Below are 19,843 nucleotides of genomic sequence, written 5' to 3'. Positions count from 1 at the left end.
ATATAAATCTATCTATATTCACAGGTGGGACACAGGGACACAACTACAATGGCGCATAACTAATATGGCGTGTAACGACTTACGCGCGCGGGGGGGCTTGGGGGGCGCGAAGCGCTCCACCAACTAGGTGTTGGGGTCCCGGTCGTCATTTGTGTCCCGGTCTGTAATTTCTCTTTGAGTGTTTTTTCTTTTTAGTATTTTTTAGTTTTTTACATTTTTCCTTTTTTCAGTTTTCCTTTTCTTCTTTATTTTTCAGCTTCACTATGAAATACATATCGCCGAACCTTTGTTTTTTTGAACTAAAATCTGGTAGGCATTGATGACCTTATCCAAGTCAAGATCCCAAACCCAATCATCGTCGCTATCATTTTCAGTTTTGATATGTTTTGACTCTCGCTGTCCAGGTTTTGCGTTCTTTAGCCTCAAGCCTGTTTCCTTGCTGTTCTTTTGATTCCTCGGCACGCTTTCTTTTCTGACTTTCTCTATCAGCAGCAAGTTTTTTGGCATAGACTCTTTGAGCATCTTCATCGGCTTTTGCCATTGTAAGTTCATCAGTCATTTTAAACTTAAACATTAATAGATTTCTACGTGAACATATATGTCTTAAATATCGTTAATGACGGCACCGTCATAGCAAAAATGACGACCACTAACTTCATGACGCCAGTCGACACAGAAACATGACGTCACCTGATCCACTGACAGACAACTTATTTTTATATATATAGATAGATATAATTCTAAAATTGTCATGTAATTTTCTATTTTGAAATAAAAACTAAAAATTATTGCTCAGACAACATAAATATTTTTGATATTTACATAATAGCTTTAGTGGTTCTGGACTGAAAACTAAATATGCTAATCAAATTGGGAATTGCAATCTTTTAGGTTGAAAAGGCAGATCCATTGGAATCATGAGAATGCGTGGAATAAGAAAAGCCTCACCCTCAAAAGGCCCTGTCAAGATTGTTGCCTCTATTACGTTATAACAGACATAACACGTCATTTGTGTCCCGGTGTCCCGGTCTGTAGTTTCGTTAGTCGACAAACATGACGTCAGACGACAAACAACTTCATGACGACATACAGCTCAATCCTTATTCGAAATATATATATATAATTCTAATTCTAAAATATATAATAAAAAATAATATATAATATATATATATATATATAATATATATAATTCTAATTCGATATATATATATATATATATATATATATATATATATATATATATATATATATATATATATATATATATATATATATATATATATATATATATATATATATATATATATATATATATATATATATATATATATATATATATATATATATACATATATATATATATATATATATATATATATATATATATATATATATATATATATATATATATATATATATATATATATATATATATATATATATATATCTATATATATAAAAATAAGTTGTCTGTCCGTTACGCCAGATTATATCTTCTATCTATATATATAAAATAAGTTGTCTGTGTGTGGATCTGTGGATCAGGTGACATCACCTGAAAAAAACTGGATCAGGTGACGTCAAAACTGAAAAAACTAAAAAAAGGCAAAAACTACAAAAAAAACTAAAAACTAATAAAAAAAATAAAAAGCTAAAAAACTAAAAAAACTAAAAAAAGGCAAAAACTACAAAAAACTAAAAACTAATAAAAAAGCTAAAAAACTAAAAAAACTAAAAAAAGGCAAAAACTACAAAAAAAAACTAAAAACTAATAAAAAAGCTAAAAAACTAAAAAAAATAAAAAAAGGCAAAAACTACAAAAAAACTAAAAACTAATAAAAAAAATAAAAAAGCTAAAAAACTAAAAAAGGTAAAAAACTAAAAAAACTAAAAACTAAAAAAAACTAAAAAAAAGGAAAAAACTGAAAAATAAGCTAAAATAAAGGTAAAAACCAATAAAAAACTAAAAAAAAACTGAAAAAACTAAAAAAAGGCAAAAACTACAAAAAAAACTAAAAACTAATAAAAAAAAGTAAAAAAGCTAAAAAACTAAAAAAACTAAAAAAACTAAAAAAAGGTAAAAAACTAAAAAAAATAAAAAATAAAAAAAAAACTAAAAAAAAAGGAAAAACTGAAAAATAAGCTAAAATAAAGGTAAAAACCAATAAAAAACTAAAAAGAAAAAAAGGAAAAAACTAAAAAAAATTTTCATCGAAAAAACTAAAAAAAACTAAAAAAGGTAAAAACTAAAAGAACTAAAAAAGAAAAAAATAAATGACGACACTCAAAGAGAAAGCGACCAGGACAAAAGGAATGTTCGATTAGCAATCAACAAAGCACCGGGACACAGGGAGTATAAATGACGACCAGGACATAAGTAAAAAAAAAAAACTAACAAAACTAAAAAGAAGGTAAAAACTACAAAAAAACTAAAAAGAAAAAAAAACTAAAAACTAATAAAAAACTAAAAAATCTAAAAATCTAAATAAACTAAAAAAGAAAAAAAGGAAAAAAACAAAGGAGAAAAACAAAACTAAAAAACGAATGTATATACAGACCGGGACACCGGGATACAAATGACGACCGGGACACAGGGAATATAAATGACGACCGGGACACAGGGACACAACTACAACGGGGACACCGGGGAAACAGGGGGATATAAATGACGACCGGGACAGGGAATGGTCGATTAGCAATCACCATCAACAAAGCTCAAGGGCAATCATTAGAATCATGAGGTATAGATCTGAATACAGATTGTTTTCCCATGGACCATTATATGTTGCATGTTCAAGAGTCGGTAAACCTGACAATCTATTTGGATCAGGTGACGTCACCTGAAAAAACTGGATCAGGTGACGTCAAAACTGAAAAAACTAAAAAGGCAAAAACTACAAAAAAAACTAAAAACTAATAAAAAAAATAAAAAAGCTAAAAAACTAAAAAAACTAAAAAAAGGCAAAAACTACAAAAAAAACTAAAAACTAATAAAAAAGCTAAAAAACTAAAAAAACTAAAAAAAGGCAAAAACTACAAAAAAAACTAAAAACTAATAAAAAAAAATAAAAAAGCTAAAAAACTAAAAAAACTAAAAAAACTAAAAAAGGTAAAAAACTAAAAAAACTAACTACAAAAAAAACTAAAAACTAATAAAAAAAATAAAAAAGCTAAGAAACTAAAAAAACTAAAAAAAGGCAAAAACTACAAAAAAAAACTAAAAACTAATAAAAAAGCTAAAAAACTAAAAAAACTAAAAAAAGGCAAAAACTACAACAAAAACTAAAAACTAATAAAAAAAATAAAAAAGCTAAAAAACTAAAACAACTAAAAAAACTAAAAAAAGGTAAAAAACTAAAAAAACTAAAAACTAAAAAAAACTAAAAAAAAGGAAAAAACTGAAAAATAAGCTAAAATAAAGGTAAAAACCAATAAAAAACTAAAAAAAACTGAAAAAACTAAAAAAAAGGCAAAAACTACAAAAAAAACTAAAAACTAATAAAAAAAGTAAAAAAGCTAAAAAACTAAAAAAACTAAAAAAACTAAAAAAACTAAAAAAAGGTAAAAAACTAAAAAAAATAAAAAATAAAAAAAACTAAAAAAAGGAAAAAAACTGAAAAATAAGCTAAAATAAAGGTAAAAACCAATAAAAAACTAAAAAGAAAAAAAGGAAAAAACTAAAAAAAATTTTCATCTAAAAAACTAAAAAAGGTAAAAACTAAAAGAACTAAAAAAGAAAAAATAAGTGACGACACTCAAAGAGAAAGCGACCAGGACAAAAGGAATGTTCGATTAGCAATCAACAAAGCACCGGGACACAGGGAGTATAAATGACGACCAGGACATAAGTTAAAAAAAAACTAACAAAACTAAAAAGAAGGTAAAAACTACAAAAAAACTAAAAAGAAAAAAAAACTAAAAACTAATAAAAAAACTAAAAAATCTAAAAATCTAAATAAACTAAAAAAGAAAAAAAAGGAAAAAAATAAAGGAGAAAAACAAAACTAAAAAACGAATGTATATACAGACCGGGCCACCGGGATACAAATGACGACCGGGACACAGGGAATATAAATGACGACCGGGACACAGGGACACAACTACAACGGGGACACCGGGGGAAACAGGGGGATATAAATGACGACCGGGACACCGGGACAGGGAATGGTCGATTAGCAATCACCATCAACAAAGCTCAAGGGCAATCATTAGAATCATGAGGTATAGATCTGAATACAGATTGTTTTCCCATGGACCATTATATGTTGCATGTTCAAGAGTCGGTAAACCTGACAATCTATTTATATGCAAAGACAATGGGACAGCAAAGAATGTTGTATATTCGCAAGTTTTACGTAGTTAAAACCATATATATATATATATATATATATATATATATATATATATATATATATATATATATATATATATATTTATATATATATATATACATATATATATCTATATTCACAGGTGGGACATAGGGACAAAACTACAATGGCGCGTAACTATTATGGCGCGTAACGACTTACGCGCGCGGGGGGGCTTGGGGGGGGCGCGAAGCGCCCCCACCAACTAGGTGTTGGGGTGGCGCGAAGCGCCACCCCAACAGCTAGTATATATATATATATATATACTAGCTGTTGGGGTGGCGCTTCGCGCCACCCCAACACCTAGTTGGTGGGGGCGCTTCGCGCCCCCCCCAAGCCCCCCCGCGCGCGTAAGTCGTTACGCGCCATAATAGTTACGCGCCATTGTAGTTGTGTCCCTATGTCCCACCTGTGAATATAGATATATATATATATATATATGGTTTTAACTACGTAAAACTTGCGAATATACAACATTCTTTGCTGTCCCATTGTCTTTGCATATAAATAGATTGTCAGGTTATCCCCCTGTTTCCCCCGGTGTCCCCGTTGTAGTTGTGTCCCTGTGTCCCGGTCGTCATTTATATTCCCTGTGTCCCGGGTCCCGGTCATCATTTGTATCCCGGTGTCCCGGTCTGTATATACATTCGTTTTTTAGTTTTGTTTTTCTCCTTTATTTTTTTCCTTTTTTTTTCTTTTTTAGCTTATTTAGATTTTTAGATTTTTTAGTTTTTTTTATTAGTTTTTAGTTTTTATTTCTTTTTAGTTTTTTTGTCCCGGTCGTCATTTATATCCCCCTGTTTCCCCCGGTGTCCCCGTTGTAGTTGTGTCCCTGTGTCCCGGTCGTTATTTATATTCCCTGTGTCCCGGTCGTCATTTGTATCCCGGTGTACCGGTCTGTATATACATTCGTTTTTTAGTTTTGTTTTTCTCCTTTATTTTTTTCCTTTTTTTTTCTTTTTTAGTTTATTTAGATTTTTAGATTTTTTAGTTTTTTTATTAGTTTTTAGTTTTTTTTTCTTTTTAGTTTTTTTGTAGTTTTTACCTTCTTTTTAGTTTTGTTAATTTTTTTTTTTACTTGTGTCCTGGTCGTCATTTATACTCCCTGTGTCCCGGTGCTTTGATGATTGCTAATCGAACATTCCTTTTGTCCTGGTCGCTTTCTCTTTGAGTGTCGTCATTTATTTTTTTCTTTTTTAGTTCTTTTAGTTTTTACCTTTTTTAGTTTTTTTTTAGTTTTTAGTTTTTTTAGTTTTTTACCTTTTTTTAGTTTTTTTAGTTTTTTAGCTTTTTTATTTTTTTTATTAGTTTTTAGTTTTTTTGTAGTTTTTGCCTTTTTTTTTAGTTTTTTGTCCTGGTCGCTTTCTCTTTGAGTGTCGTCATTTATTAGTTTTTTCCTTTTTTTTTTTAGTTTTTTATTGGTTTTTACCTTTATTTTAGCTTATTTTTCAGTTTTTTCCTTTTTTTTAGTTTTTTTTTATTTTTTATTTTTTTTAGTTTTTTACCTTTTTTTAGTTTTTTTAGTTTTTTTAGTTTTTTAGCTTTTTACTTTTTTTATTAGTTTTTAGTTTTTTTTTGTAGTTTTTGCCTTTTTTTAGTTTTTTCAGTTTTTTTTTTAGTTTTTTATTGGTTTTTACCTTTATAGTTTTTTTAGTTTTTTAGCTTTTTTATTTTTTTATTAGTTTTTAGTTTTTTTTTGTAGTTTTTGCCTTTTTTTAGTTTTTTCAGTTTTGACGTCACCTAATCCAGTTTTTTCAGGTGACGTCACCTGACACATCCATCCACACATCCATCCATCCATCCATCCACAGACAACTTATTTTTATATATATAGATAGATAGATATATATATCTATCTATCTTCTATCTTCTATATATATAAAAATAAGTTGTCTGTCTGTGGATGGATGTTGTCAGGTGACGTCACCTGAAAAAACTGGATCAGGTGACGTCAAAACTGAAAAAACTAAAAAAGGCAAAAACTACAAAAAAACTAAAAACTAATAAAAAAAATAAAAAAGCTAAAAACTAAAAAAACTAAAAAAAGGCAAAAAACTACAAAAAAAACTAAAAACTAATAAAAAAGCTAAAAAACTAAAAAAACTAAAAAAAAGCAAAAACTACAAAAAAAACTAAAAACTAATAAAAAAAATAAAAAAGCTAAAAAACTAAAAAACTAAAAAAACTAAAAAAAGGTAAAAAACTAAAAAACTAAAAACTAAAAAAAACTAAAAAAAAAGGAAAAAAACTGAAAAATAAGCTAAAATAAAGGTAAAAACCAATAAAAAACTAAAAAAAAAACTGAAAAAACTAAAAAAAGGCAAAAAACTACAAAAAAAACTAAAAACTAATAAAAAAAGTAAAAAAGCTAAAAAACTAAAAAACTAAAAAAACTAAAAAAAGGTAAAAAACTAAAAACAATAAAAAATAAAAAAAAAACTAAAAAAAAGGAAAAAACTGAAAAATAAGCTAAAATAAATGACGACACTCAAAGAGAAAGCGACCAGGACAAAAGGAATGTTCGATTAGCAATCAACAAAGCACCGTGACACAGGGAGTATAAATGACGACCAGGACATAAGTAAAAAAAAAATTAACAAAACTAAAAAGAAGGTAAAAACTACAAAAAAACTAAAAAGAAAAAAAAAACTAAAAACTAATAAAAAAACTAAAAAATCTAAAAATCTAAATAAACTAAAAAAGAAAAAAAAAGGAAAAAAATAAAGGAGAAAAACAAAACTAAAAAACGAATGTATATACAGACCGGTACACCGGGATACAAATGACGACCGGGACACAGGGAATATAAATGACGACCGGGACACAGGGACACAACTACAACGGGGACACCGGGGGAAACAGGGGGATATAAATGACAACCGGGACAAAAAAACTAAAAAGAAAAAAAAACTAAAAACTAATAAAAAAACTAAAAAATCTAAAAATCTAAATAAGCTAAAAAAGAAAAAAAAGGAAAAAAATAAAGGAGAAAAACAAAACTAAAAAACGAATGTATATACAGACCGGGACACCGGGATACAAATGACGACCGGGACACAGGGAATATAAATGACGACCGGGACACAGGGACACAACTACAACGGGGACACCGGGGGAAACAGGGGGATGTAAATGACGACCGGGACACCGGGACAGGGAATGGTCGATTAGCAATCACCATCAACAAAGCTCAAGGGCAATCATTAGAATCATGAGGTATAGATCTGAATACAGATTGTTTTCCCATGGACCATTATATGTTGCATGTTCAAGAGTCGGTAAACCTGACAATCTATTTATATGCAAAGACAATGGGACAGCAAAGAATGTTGTATATTCGCAAGTTTTACGTAGTTAAAACCATATATATATATATATATATATATATATATATATATATATATATATATATATATATATATATATACTAGCTGTTGGGGTGGCGCTTCGCGCCACCCCAACACCTAGTTGGTGGGGGCGCTTCGCGCCCCCCCCAAGCCCCCCCGCGCGCGTAAGTCGTTACGCGCCATAATAGTTACGCGCCATTGTAGTTGTGTCCCTATGTCCCACCTGTGAATATAGATAGATATATATATATATATATATATATATATATATATATATATATATATATATATATATATATATATATATATATATATATATATATATATGGTTTTAACTACGTAAAACTTGCGAATATACAACATTCTTTGCTGTCCCATTGTCTTTGCATATAAATAGATTGTCAGGTTTACCGACTCTTGAACATGCAACATATAATGGTCCATGGGAAAACAATCTGTATTCAGATCTATACCTCATGATTCTAATGATTGCCCTTGAGCTTTGTTGATGGTGATTGCTAATCGACCATTCCCTGTCCCGGTGTCCCGGTCGTCATTTACATCCCCCTGTTTCCCCCGGTGTCCCCGTTGTAGTTGTGTCCCTGTGTCCCGGTCGTCATTTATATTCCCTGTGTCCCGGTCGTCATTTGTATCCCGGTGTCCCGGTCTGTATATACATTCGTTTTTTAGTTTTGTTTTTCTCCTTTATTTTTTTCCTTTTTTTTTCTTTTTTAGCTTATTTAGATTTTTAGATTTTTTAGTTTTTTTATTAGTTTTTAGTTTTTTTTTCTTTTTAGTTTTTTTGTCCCGGTCGTCATTTATATCTCCCTGTTTCCCCCGGTGTCCCCGTTGTAGTTGTGTCCCTGTGTCCCGGTCGTCATTTATATTCCCTGTGTCCCGGTCGTCATTTGTATCCCGGTGTACCGGTCTGTATATACATTCCTTTTTTAGTTTTGTTTTTCTCCTTTATTTTTTTCCTTTTTTTTTCTTTTTTAGTTTATTTAGATTTTTAGATTTTTTAGTTTTTTTATTAGTTTTTAGTTTTTTTTTCTTTTTAGTTTTTTTGTAGTTTTTAACTTCTTTTTAGTTTTGTTAATTTTTTTTTTTACTTATGTCCTGGTCGTCATTCATACTCCCTGTGTCCCGGTGCTTCCCGGTGCTTTGTTGATTGCTAATCGAACATTCCTTTTGTCCTGGTCGCTTTCTCTTTGAGTTTCGTCATTTATTTTTTTCTTTTTTAGTTCTTTTAGTTTTTACCTTTTTTAGTTTTTTTTAGTTTTTTAGATGAAAATTTTTTTTAGTTTTTTCCTTTTTTTCTTTTTAGTTTTTTATTGGTTTTTACCTTTATTTTAGCTTATTTTTCAGTTTTTTCCTTTTTTTTAGTTTTTTTTTATTTTTTATTTTTTTTAGTTTTTTACCTTTTTTTAGTTTTTTTAGTTTTTTAGTTTTTTAGCTTTTTTACTTTTTTATTAGTTTTTAGTTTTTTTTTGTAGTTTTTGCCTTTTTTTAGTTTTTTCAGTTTTTTTTTTTAGTTTTTTAGTTTTTTTTTTGTAGTTTTTGCCTTTTTTTAGTTTTTTTAGTTTTTTAGCTTTTTTATTTTTTTTATTAGTTTTTAGTTTTTTTTGTAGTTTTTGCCTTTTTTAGTTTTTTCAGTTTTGACGTCACCTGATCCAGTTTTTTCAGGTGACGTCACCTGACACATCCATCCACACATCCATCCATCCATCCATCCACAGACAACTTATTTTTATATATATATAGATATATATATATATATATATCTATCTATATTCACAGGTGGGACATAGGGACACAACTACAATGGCGCGTAACTATTATGGCGCGTAACGACTTACGCGCGCGGGGGGGCTTGGGGGGGGCGCGAAGCGCCCCCACCAACTAGGTGTTGGGGTGTCTATATATATAAAAATAAGTTGTCTGTCTGTGGATGGATGTGTCAGGTGACGTCACCTGAAAAAACTGGATCAGGTGACGTCAAAACTGAAAAAACTAAAAAAAGGCAAAAACTACAAAAAAAACTAAAAACTAATAAAAAAAATAAAAAAGCTAAAAAACTAAAAAAAACTAAAAAAAGGCAAAAACTACAAAAAAAACTAAAAACTAATAAAAAAGCTAAAAAACTAAAAAAACTAAAAAAAAAGCAAAAACTACAAAAAAAACTAAAAACTAATAAAAAAAATAAAAAAGCTTAAAAACTAAAAAACTAAAAAAACTAAAAAAACGTAAAAAACTAAAAAAACTAAAAACTAAAAAAAAAGGAAAAAAACTGAAAAATAAGCTAAAATAAAGGTAAAAACCAATAAAAAACTAAAAAAAAACTGAAAAAACTAAAAAAAGGCAAAAACTACAAAAAAAACTAAAAACTAATAAAAAAAGTAAAAAAGCTAAAAAACTAAAAAAACTAAAAAAACTAAAAAAAGGTAAAAAACTAAAAACAATAAAAAATAAAAAAAAACTAAAAAAAAGGAAAAAACTGAAAAATAAGCTAAAATAAATGACGACACTCAAAGAGAAAGCGACCAGGACAAAAGGAATGTTCGATTAGCAATCAACAAAGTACCGGGACACAGGGAGTATAAATGACGACCAGGACATAAGTAAAAAAAAAATTAACAAAACTAAAAAGAAGGTAAAAACTACAAAAAAACTAAAAAGAAAAAAAAAACTAAAAACTAATAAAAAAACTAAAAAATCTAAAAATCTAAATAAACTAAAAAAGAAAAAAAAAGGAAAAAAATAAAGGAGAAAAACAAAACTAAAAAACGAATGTATATACAGACCGGTACACCGGGATACAAATGACGACCGGGACACAGGGAATATAAATGACGACCGGGACACAGGGACACAACTACAACGGGGACACCGGGGGAAACAGGGGGATATAAATGACAACCGGGACAAAAAAACTAAAAAGAAAAAAAAACTAAAAACTAATAAAAAAACTAAAAAATCTAAAAATCTAAATAAGCTAAAAAAGAAAAAAAAAGAAAAAAATAAAGGACAAAAACAAAACTAAAAAACGAATGTATATACAGACCGGGACACCGGGATACAAATGACGACCGGGACACAGGGAATATAAATGACGACCGGGACACAGGGACACAACTACAACGGGGACACCGGGGGAAACAGGGGGATGTAAATGACGACCGGGACACCGGGACAGGGAATGGTCGATTAGCAATCACCATCAACAAAGCTCAAGGGCAATCATTAGAATCATGAGGTATAGATCTGAATACAGATTGTTTTCCCATGGACCATTATATGTTGCATGTTCAAGAGTCGGTAAACCTGACAATCTATTTATATGCAAAGACAATGGGACAGCAAAGAATGTTGTATATTCGCAAGTTTTACGTAGTTAAAACCATATATATATATATATATATATATATATATATATATATATATATATATATATATATATATATATATATATATATATATATATCTATCTATATTCACAGGTGGGACATAGGGACACAACTACAATGGCGCGTAACTATTATGGCGCGTAACGACTTACGCGCGCGGGGGGGCTTGGGGGGGGGCGCGAAGCGCCCCCACCAACTAGGTGTTGGGGTGGCGCGAAGCGCCACCCCAACAGCTAGTATATATATATATATATATATATATATATATATATATATATATATATATATATATATATATATATATATATATACATAAACAAGTTGTCTGTCTGTTATGTCTGTTACACTTTGTCTGTTACGCCAGATTATGTCTTCTAATTCGAAAAAAGAAAAATGGTAAAAAACTAAAAAAAAAACTAAAACGTAAAAACTAAAAAGATAAAAATTAAAAAAATTAAAAAAAAGAAAAAACCTAAAAAGAAAAAACGTAAAAAAATTAAAAAAAAACTAGAAAAACCTGGGAATTGTACAAATATTTCAATATATTTTGACAGCAGATTAAAGTAATTCGAAAACCTTAAAACAGATACCCGAAATTTTGAGATTTAATATAAATTGTTGGAGCTTTAGCATGTTTGGCACGTAAAGATTTTTCCAAGTGTCAATGTTAGAATGAACATTGACAAATTGAAGAAAACAAATCAATAAAAAGAGGAAACTAAAAAAAAGAAAAAACTAAAAAAGAAAAAAATAAAGAAGAAACTGTATCTAAATATATAAAAATAAGTTGTATATATGCATGTTTGTTTGTTTGTGGGTTTGCATTTGACGTCATTATAAGTATATAAGGCTTTGCATATGACGTCATTATAAGATGACACTACAGACCGGGACACCGGGACACAAATGACAACCGGGACACAGTGAATATAAATGACGACCGGGACACTCAAAGAGAAATTACAGAGCGGGACACCGGGACACAAATGACGACCGGGACACCGGGACAGAGGGAATATAAATGACGACCGGGACCCTGAAAGAGAGATTACAGACTGGGATATCGGGACACAAATGACGACCGGGACACAGGGAATATAAATGACGACCAGGACACAGGGACACAACTACAACGGGGACGCGTACAACCTGGGACAGCAAAGAATGTTGTATAATTATTTATATGTATATATATATATATATATATATATATATATATATATATATATATATATATATATATATATATATATATATATATATATATATATATATATATATATATATATATATATATATATATATATATATATATATATCTATATATATAAAAATAAGTTGTCTTTGGATCTGGGGATCTGTGGATCTGTGGATCAGGTGACGATCCACAAAAAAGGTAAAAAACTAAAAACTAAAAAAAAAACTGAAAAAACTAAAAAAAGGCAAAAACTACAAAAAAAACTAAAAACTAATAAAAAAAATAAAAAAGCTAAAAAACTAAAAAAACTAAAAAAACTAAAAAACTAAAAAAACTAAAAACTAAAAAAAAAACTTAAAAAAAGGAAAAAACTGAAAAATAGAAGAGAAAAAGAAAACTAATAAAATTAAGAATAAAATAAAAAAAAATAAAAAATATATAAAAATAAGCTGTCTGTCTGTCTGTGGATCTGTGGATCTGTGGATCAGGTGACGATCCACAAAAAAGGTAAAAAACTAAAAAAAAACTGAAAAAACTAAAAAAAGGCAAAAACTACAAAAAAAACTAAAAACTAATAAAAAAAATAAAAAAGCTAAAAAACTAAAAAAACTAAAAAAACTATAAAAACTAAAAAAAAACTTAAAAAAAGGAAAAAACTGAAAAATAGAAGAGAAAAAGAAAACTAATAAAATTAAGAATAAAATAAAAAAAAATAAAAAAGATAAAAACTAAAAAAAAAAGTAAAAAGAAAAAACGAAAAAAACTAAAAGAGCTAAAAAAAAAGGTAAAAACCAATAAAAAACTAAAAAGAAAAAAAGGAAAAAAAACTAAAAAAACTAAAAACTAAAAAAAAAAATTAAAGAAAAGGAAAAAACTGAAAAATAGAAGAGAAAAAGAAAACTAATAAAATTAAGAATAAAAATAAAAAAATAAAAAAGATAAAAAAAAAAAAAAAGTAAAAAGAAAAAATGAAAAAAACTAAAAAAGCTAAAAAAAAAGGTAAAAACCAATAAAAAACTAAAAAGAAAAAAAGGGAAAAAACTAAAAAAAAAATTTCATCTAAAAAACTAAAAAAAAATAAAAAAGGTAAAAACTAAAAGAACTAAAAAAGAAAAAAAACTAAAAAAAGGAAAAAAACTGAAAAATAAAGGAGAAACAATCTAAATAAATGACGACACTCAAAGAGAAAGCGACCGGGGCAAAAGGAATGTTCGATTAGCAATCAACAAAGCACCGGGACACAGGGAGTATAAATGACGACGACCGGTACACAGGGACATAACTACAAAGGGGACGCCGGGGTGCACAGGGGGATATATAAATGAATAAAATTAAGAATAAAATAAAAAAAATAAAAAAGATAAAAACTAAAAAAAAAGTAAAAAGAAAAAACGAAAAAAACTAAAAAAGCTAAAAAAAAAGGTAAAAACCAATAAAAAACTAAAAAGAAAAAAAGGAAAAAAAACTAAAAAAACTAAAAACTAAAAAAAAACTCAAAAAAAAGGAAAAAACTGAAAAATAGAAGAGAAGAAGAAAACTAATAAAATTAAGAATAAAAATAAAAAAAATAAAAAAGATAAAAACTAAAAAAAAGTAAAAAGAAAAAAACTAAAAAAAACTAAAAACGGTAAAAACTAAAAGAACTAAAAAAGAAAAAAAACTAAAAAAAGAAAAAAAACTAAAAAAGGAAAAAAAACTGAAAAATAAAGGAGAAACAATCTAAATAAATGACGACACTCAAAGAGAAAGCGACCGGGACAAAAGGAATGTTCGATTAGCAATCAACAAAGCACCGGGACACAGGGAGTATAAATGACGACGACCGGGACACAGGGACATAACTACAAAGGGGACGCCGAGGTGCACAGGGGGATATATAAATGACGATGGCGACTCAGGGAATGGTCGATTCACAGGTGGGACATAGGGACACAACTACAATGGCGCGTAACGACTTACGCGCGCGGGGGGGCTTGGGGGGCGCGAAGCGCCCCCACCAACTAGGTGTTGGGGTGGCGCGAAGCCACCCCAACAGCTAGTATATATATATATATATATATATATATATATATATATATATATATATATATATATATATATATATATATATATATATATATATATATATATATATATATATATAAAAAGGTAAAGGATACGGCATTAGACTTTACAGTCCCTACCGGCGGTGCTGATCTCCGTTTCTTGGCCCTTCAGCCAGGAAGTGCAATGGGGGGTTGGGGGCCAGCCATCCTGTGCTTTCACACACCCTTCCTGTTTACCTTCCCCAGATTTCTCCAGGTACCCATTTAGAGCTGGGTCGACTCTGGCTAAGCTTACAGAGTCACGCCACTGACCCTATATATATATATATATATATATATATATATATATATATATATATATATATATATATATATATATCTATATATATAAAAATAAGTTGTCTGTGGATGGATGGATGGATGGATGTGTGGATGGATGTGTCAGGTGACGTCACCTGAAAAAACTGGATTAGGTGACGTCAAAACTGAAAAAACTAAAAAAAGGCAAAAACTACAAAAAAAACTAAAAACTAATAAAAAAAATAAAAAAGCTAAAAAACTAAAAAAACTATAAAGGTAAAAACCAATAAAAAACTAAAAAAAAAACTGAAAAAACTAAAAAAAGGCAAAAACTACAAAAAAAAACTAAAAACTAATAAAAAAAGTAAAAAAGCTAAAAAACTAAAAAAACTAAAAAAACTAAAAAAAGGTAAAAAACTAAAAAAAATAAAAAATAAAAAAAAACTAAAAAAAAGGAAAAAACTGAAAAATAAGCTAAAATAAAGGTAAAAACCAATAAAAAACTAAAAAAAAAAGGAAAAAACTAATAAATGACGACACTCAAAGAGAAAGCGACCAGGACAAAAAACTAAAAAAAAAAGGCAAAAACTACAAAAAAACTAAAAACTAATAAAAAAAATAAAAAAGCTAAAAAACTAAAAAAACTAAAAAAAGGTAAAAAACTAAAAAAACTAAAAACTAAAAAAAAACTAAAAAAGGTAAAAACTAAAAGAACTAAAAAAGAAAAAAATAAATGACGACACTCAAAGAGAAAGCGACCAGGACAAAAGGAATGTTCGATTAGCAATCAACAAAGCACCGGGACACAGGGAGTATAAATGACGACCAGGACACAAGTAAAAAAAAAAATTAACAAAACTAAAAAGAAGGTAAAAACTACAAAAAAACTAAAAAGAAAAAAAAACTAAAAACTAATAAAAAAACTAAAAAATCTAAAAATCTAAATAAACTAAAAAAGAAAAAAAAAGGAAAAAAATAAAGGAGAAAAACAAAACTAAAAAACGAATGTATATACAGACCGGTACACCGGGATACAAATGACGACCGGGACACAGGGAATATAAATAACGACCGGGACACAGGGACACAACTACAACGGGGACACCGGGGGAAACAGGGGGATAACCTGACAATCTATTTATATGCAAAGACAATGGGACAGCAAAGAATGTTGTATATTCGCAAGTTTTACGTAGTTAAAACCATATATATATATATATATCTATATTCACAGGTGGGACATAGGGACACAACTACAATGGCGCGTAACTATTATGGCGCGTAACGACTTACGCGCGCGGGGGGGCTTGGGGGGGGCGCGAAGCGCCCCCACCAACTAGGTGTTGGGGTGGCGCGAAGCGCCACCCCAACAGCTAGTATATATATATGTTTTTAACTACGTAAAACGTATGCGAATATACAACATTCTTCGGTGTCCCATTGTCTATGCATATAAATAGATTGTCAGGTTTACTGACTCTTGAACATGCAACATATAATTGTCCATGGGAAAAACAATCCGTATTCAGATCTATACCTCATTATTCTAATGATGTGTCCCTGTGTCCCGGTCGTCATTTATATTCCCTGTGTCCCGGTCGTCATTTGTGTCCCGGTGTCCCGGACTGTAATTTCTATTCGAACAATCCCTGTGTCCCGGTCGTCATTTATATATCCCACCTGTGCCCCCGGCGTCCCCGTTGTAGTTGTGTCTCTGTGTCCCGGTCGTCATTTATATTCCCTGTGCCCCGGTTGTGATTTGTGTCTGGGTTTCCCAGTCTGTAATTTCTCTTTGAGGTTTCCGGTCGCCATTTATATTCCCTGTGTCCCGGTAGTCATTTGTGTCCCGGTGTCCCGGTATGTAATTTCATCAGGTGACAAACATGACCTCAGTCGACAAACAACTTCATGACGCATACAGCTCAATCCTTAAAATGACGTCAGTCGACAAACATGACGTCATTTCCAATCAGTGAGACCATTAGGTAGTTTCTTTAATGCTGGGAAGGATTTAACCCGTGGTGATTTAGTTGGGTGAGTGTATTTAATTCCTTGTTTGTGTGGGAAGTTTTATATTGGTAGAACTCACCAACAGTTTATTGAAAGATTTATTGAGCATCACAACTCAATAGAAAAAAAAATCTACAATTAAGAAAGCCTCCTGAAACTTTTGTTTCGGCTCTGGCTGAACATGCATTCTTTCATCCTGAACATTTTATACAATTTGATGAGGCTATAGCTATTTCTAATGACGGGGGTATTTCTCACTGGGCGAAGGAGGCTATAGAAATTAAAAAACATATGTTTGCTAATCTTTCAATAAATAGAGACAAGGGGAACTTAAATATTTATCCAATTTATGGTTGTCTTTTGAAAAAAGAACCAATAGTCAATAAGGGAATTAAAATTTTACATAATCACCAGGGGACAAGAATACCTACTGGACCAAAAAGAGTTGCTTCAATGTTAGCTAACAAGAGGATTATTTTTGCGACAGAATAGTTAACTTAGTTTCAATTTTCATTATCTTTCCTATGAAATATACGCGTTATTTTAATCTTTCGTCTCTTTTTTCTCTACTGGCCGCAGTATCTTTTGAGGTTTTTTGTGGAGTTTTATCTCTTATTGTAGTTTGTTCACTCAATGAAATTCAAATTCAGGATTGAAATAACTTTTTTAGATACTCATAGTCAGGTTTTTGAGTAAACTCCAACTCGTAAATGTTTTTCATGTATAAATACAGCTCAGGATAATTTTCAAGTGTATTTTTCCAGAGTGACTTATCATTTTTTAGTTTTATTTTAGTTTTTATTACTTTTTTTTCATGTTCATCTTTGTCTTTAAAACGACCGAGATAGCTCCAAGGGAGCTTTCCTAACGTCAAAAAAATCAAGACATATCCAAATGATTCAAGGTCATCACCTCTTCCCTGAGTTGAACGCAAATGGGCGTTTATCGATGCATATTTTTTATTGCCTTCAAAATGATTCGTCACGATCTGTTTGTGGTGTTCTCCGTCGTTAATGTACTTTTTGGAAAGTCCAAAGTCGATTAAAAAAAAGCTGGCATTCTCCAGTCGATTCTTATCCAACAGTGGCTCTTTACTATTTTCTTCGAATTGTACTGTGGTATTCTCCGGCTTCAAGTCCATATGCAAATAACCCAAATCATGTAGAGCCCTTAGTGCCTCTATTAATGTACTAGCAAAGCGCTTAACTATGGAATATTTTAATGATGTAGGATTGGTCCTATCACCTAAAAATTTATCTAAGGATGGTCCTAGCAGCTCCAGTATCATATATGCCATGTTTTCATTGTAATTAAAATCAAAAAACTTTGGAATTCCTTTTTTTCCGCTAAGCTCTTTTAAAATTGTTGATTCTTTTCTTAGATTATCCATAGCTCTGTTTTTGCGTTTTGGTGACTTTTGAATTATTTTAATTGCCACAAGCTTCCTTGTTGTTCTATCTCTTAGGGAATAAACTTCACCAAAACATCCTTTTCCTAATAAACTTAAAAGTTCGTATTGAGGTTTCAGAGAAACAGGCAGATCGAAAATACCGTTTTCATCCTCTGCTTTCAACTCATTTGCTTGTGAAGAACTCTTTAATTTAGACTTAGTTGCTGATGGTCGGATCGAAGCAGAACCCGAGGAGTCCCGAGGAGATTGGCTCTTGGCACTGACCCCACTTGATGATAAGCTAGACGAAGTAAGCGATTTGGATATAATAGCATTCGTTGATGTCCCATCGTTGCTACTTTCATCGTTTAAGCATATTATACATAATGCCTTCAAAGTGACATAACTATAATAAAGAGCTGTGTCAATACCATTACAGATGTCTGAAACTCTAATGCCGTTTTTGCTTAGAAAAATAGCTAAGGTGTGAGTTCCAAAGAACCCTAAGGTGATATATGCGTAACGCATTTAGAAAAATTCTTAATGTACAGCTCAACCCATAAAGCGATGTATCAGGTTCATCAAACCAAAAAAAAAAACATCTTTTAAATTTTCAGGTAGTCTCTAGTTTCAGTTGAAAAATAAAAATTATTGCTCAGACACCAGAAACAATTTTGCAGTTTACATGTTAACTTCAGCGATTTTTAACTGAAAAGTTAAATAATGTAAAAAAAAATTCTCTTCTCTGGAAATATAGCACTTTTTTAGTTAGGCCAATAAAAGTTTGGTTTCAGGTGATAATTTCAACTTTGAACTGAGAGATGAAATAAAATTATTCTATTTAAAATTTTCAGGAATTGTTGTAGTTTCAATTGACAAATCAGATTATTTATTAAAATCCTGATATTACTGCATTTTATACAACAATATCTGCATGGTTTTTTAATGTTAAAAATACTATTTTTAATCTTTGTATAGAAGATGATGTTTATTGTGTTTGCTACTCAGTGATAAACAAAAATGTATTTTTTATTAAAAAACTTATTCCATTTAAAAAATTATTTTACTAATTATAAAATATTTTTAAATGGATCAATATTTTTTAAATGACCCATTTAACAACTAATTATGATTTTCCAGTACCCTGATAGCTGTGGAGAAAGAAAGAAACGAAAAGAAAAAACAATGGTGCTGTTGACGCAAAATATCGTGGCTACAGTCACTTCAGTAGTTTTTCAGGCCAATGGATTTTCCTTGTTGTTCAACCCAAAGGACTGTAAGTTTCCTTTTAAGAGTTTTTGACATGGAGGTTTTAATAATATGCTTTGTGTTTCGATCTGGCATTATTTTTAAAAGTTATTTTCTGTTTTATTTTTTAGTATGGGACGTTATTGTCTCTTATCAAGTTGCTAGCTACCATTGTAGCCCGGATTACTAGTTTATTTATGGAAGATGTTCCATAACAGCACATGAAATTTTACAATTAAGCTTTAAAAAATTAAGCAAACAAAATTTTACAATTAAGTTTCATCGAAATCATAGTCACTATTTCAAAACCAGCTTGTAATTGCAATTTTTTGCATTGATGAAATTTTTTCAAAAGTGTTTGTTTCTTTAGCCTGCTATTGAGCGGTTGTAAATCCTAGCCCTGGACTATTATGAGATTGTAAGACATCAAACAGAAAATACAGCCTATTATTTGCTCTTTGACCCATGACTTTTTTTGCTAGTGTGGTTGTAGTAATACTTGCAACCTATTAAAACAAGAAAACGTCCATA

At 29.9% G+C, this 19,843-nt stretch overlaps 1 protein-coding gene across 1 annotated transcript in view; it reads right to left on the bottom strand.

The window, feature by feature from the left end:
• The window catches only part of LOC136028644 (casein kinase I-like), a 70,467-nt gene extending 51,875 nt beyond the window's left edge, over positions 1 to 18,592 (bottom strand). The window contains exon 1 of the mRNA XM_065706497.1: positions 17,480 to 18,592. Coding sequence (XP_065562569.1) covers positions 17,480 to 18,592 — 1,113 coding nt within the window. The remainder of the gene's footprint in view (positions 1 to 17,479) is intronic.
• Between the last annotated feature and the right edge of the window lie 1,251 nt (positions 18,593 to 19,843).

Source organism: Artemia franciscana, chromosome 1 (assembly GCF_032884065.1).
Source record: "Artemia franciscana chromosome 1, ASM3288406v1, whole genome shotgun sequence".
NCBI classification, from domain to species: Eukaryota; Metazoa; Arthropoda; class Branchiopoda; order Anostraca; family Artemiidae; genus Artemia; species Artemia franciscana.
This window is presented reverse-complemented; position numbering and strand designations above follow the sequence as displayed.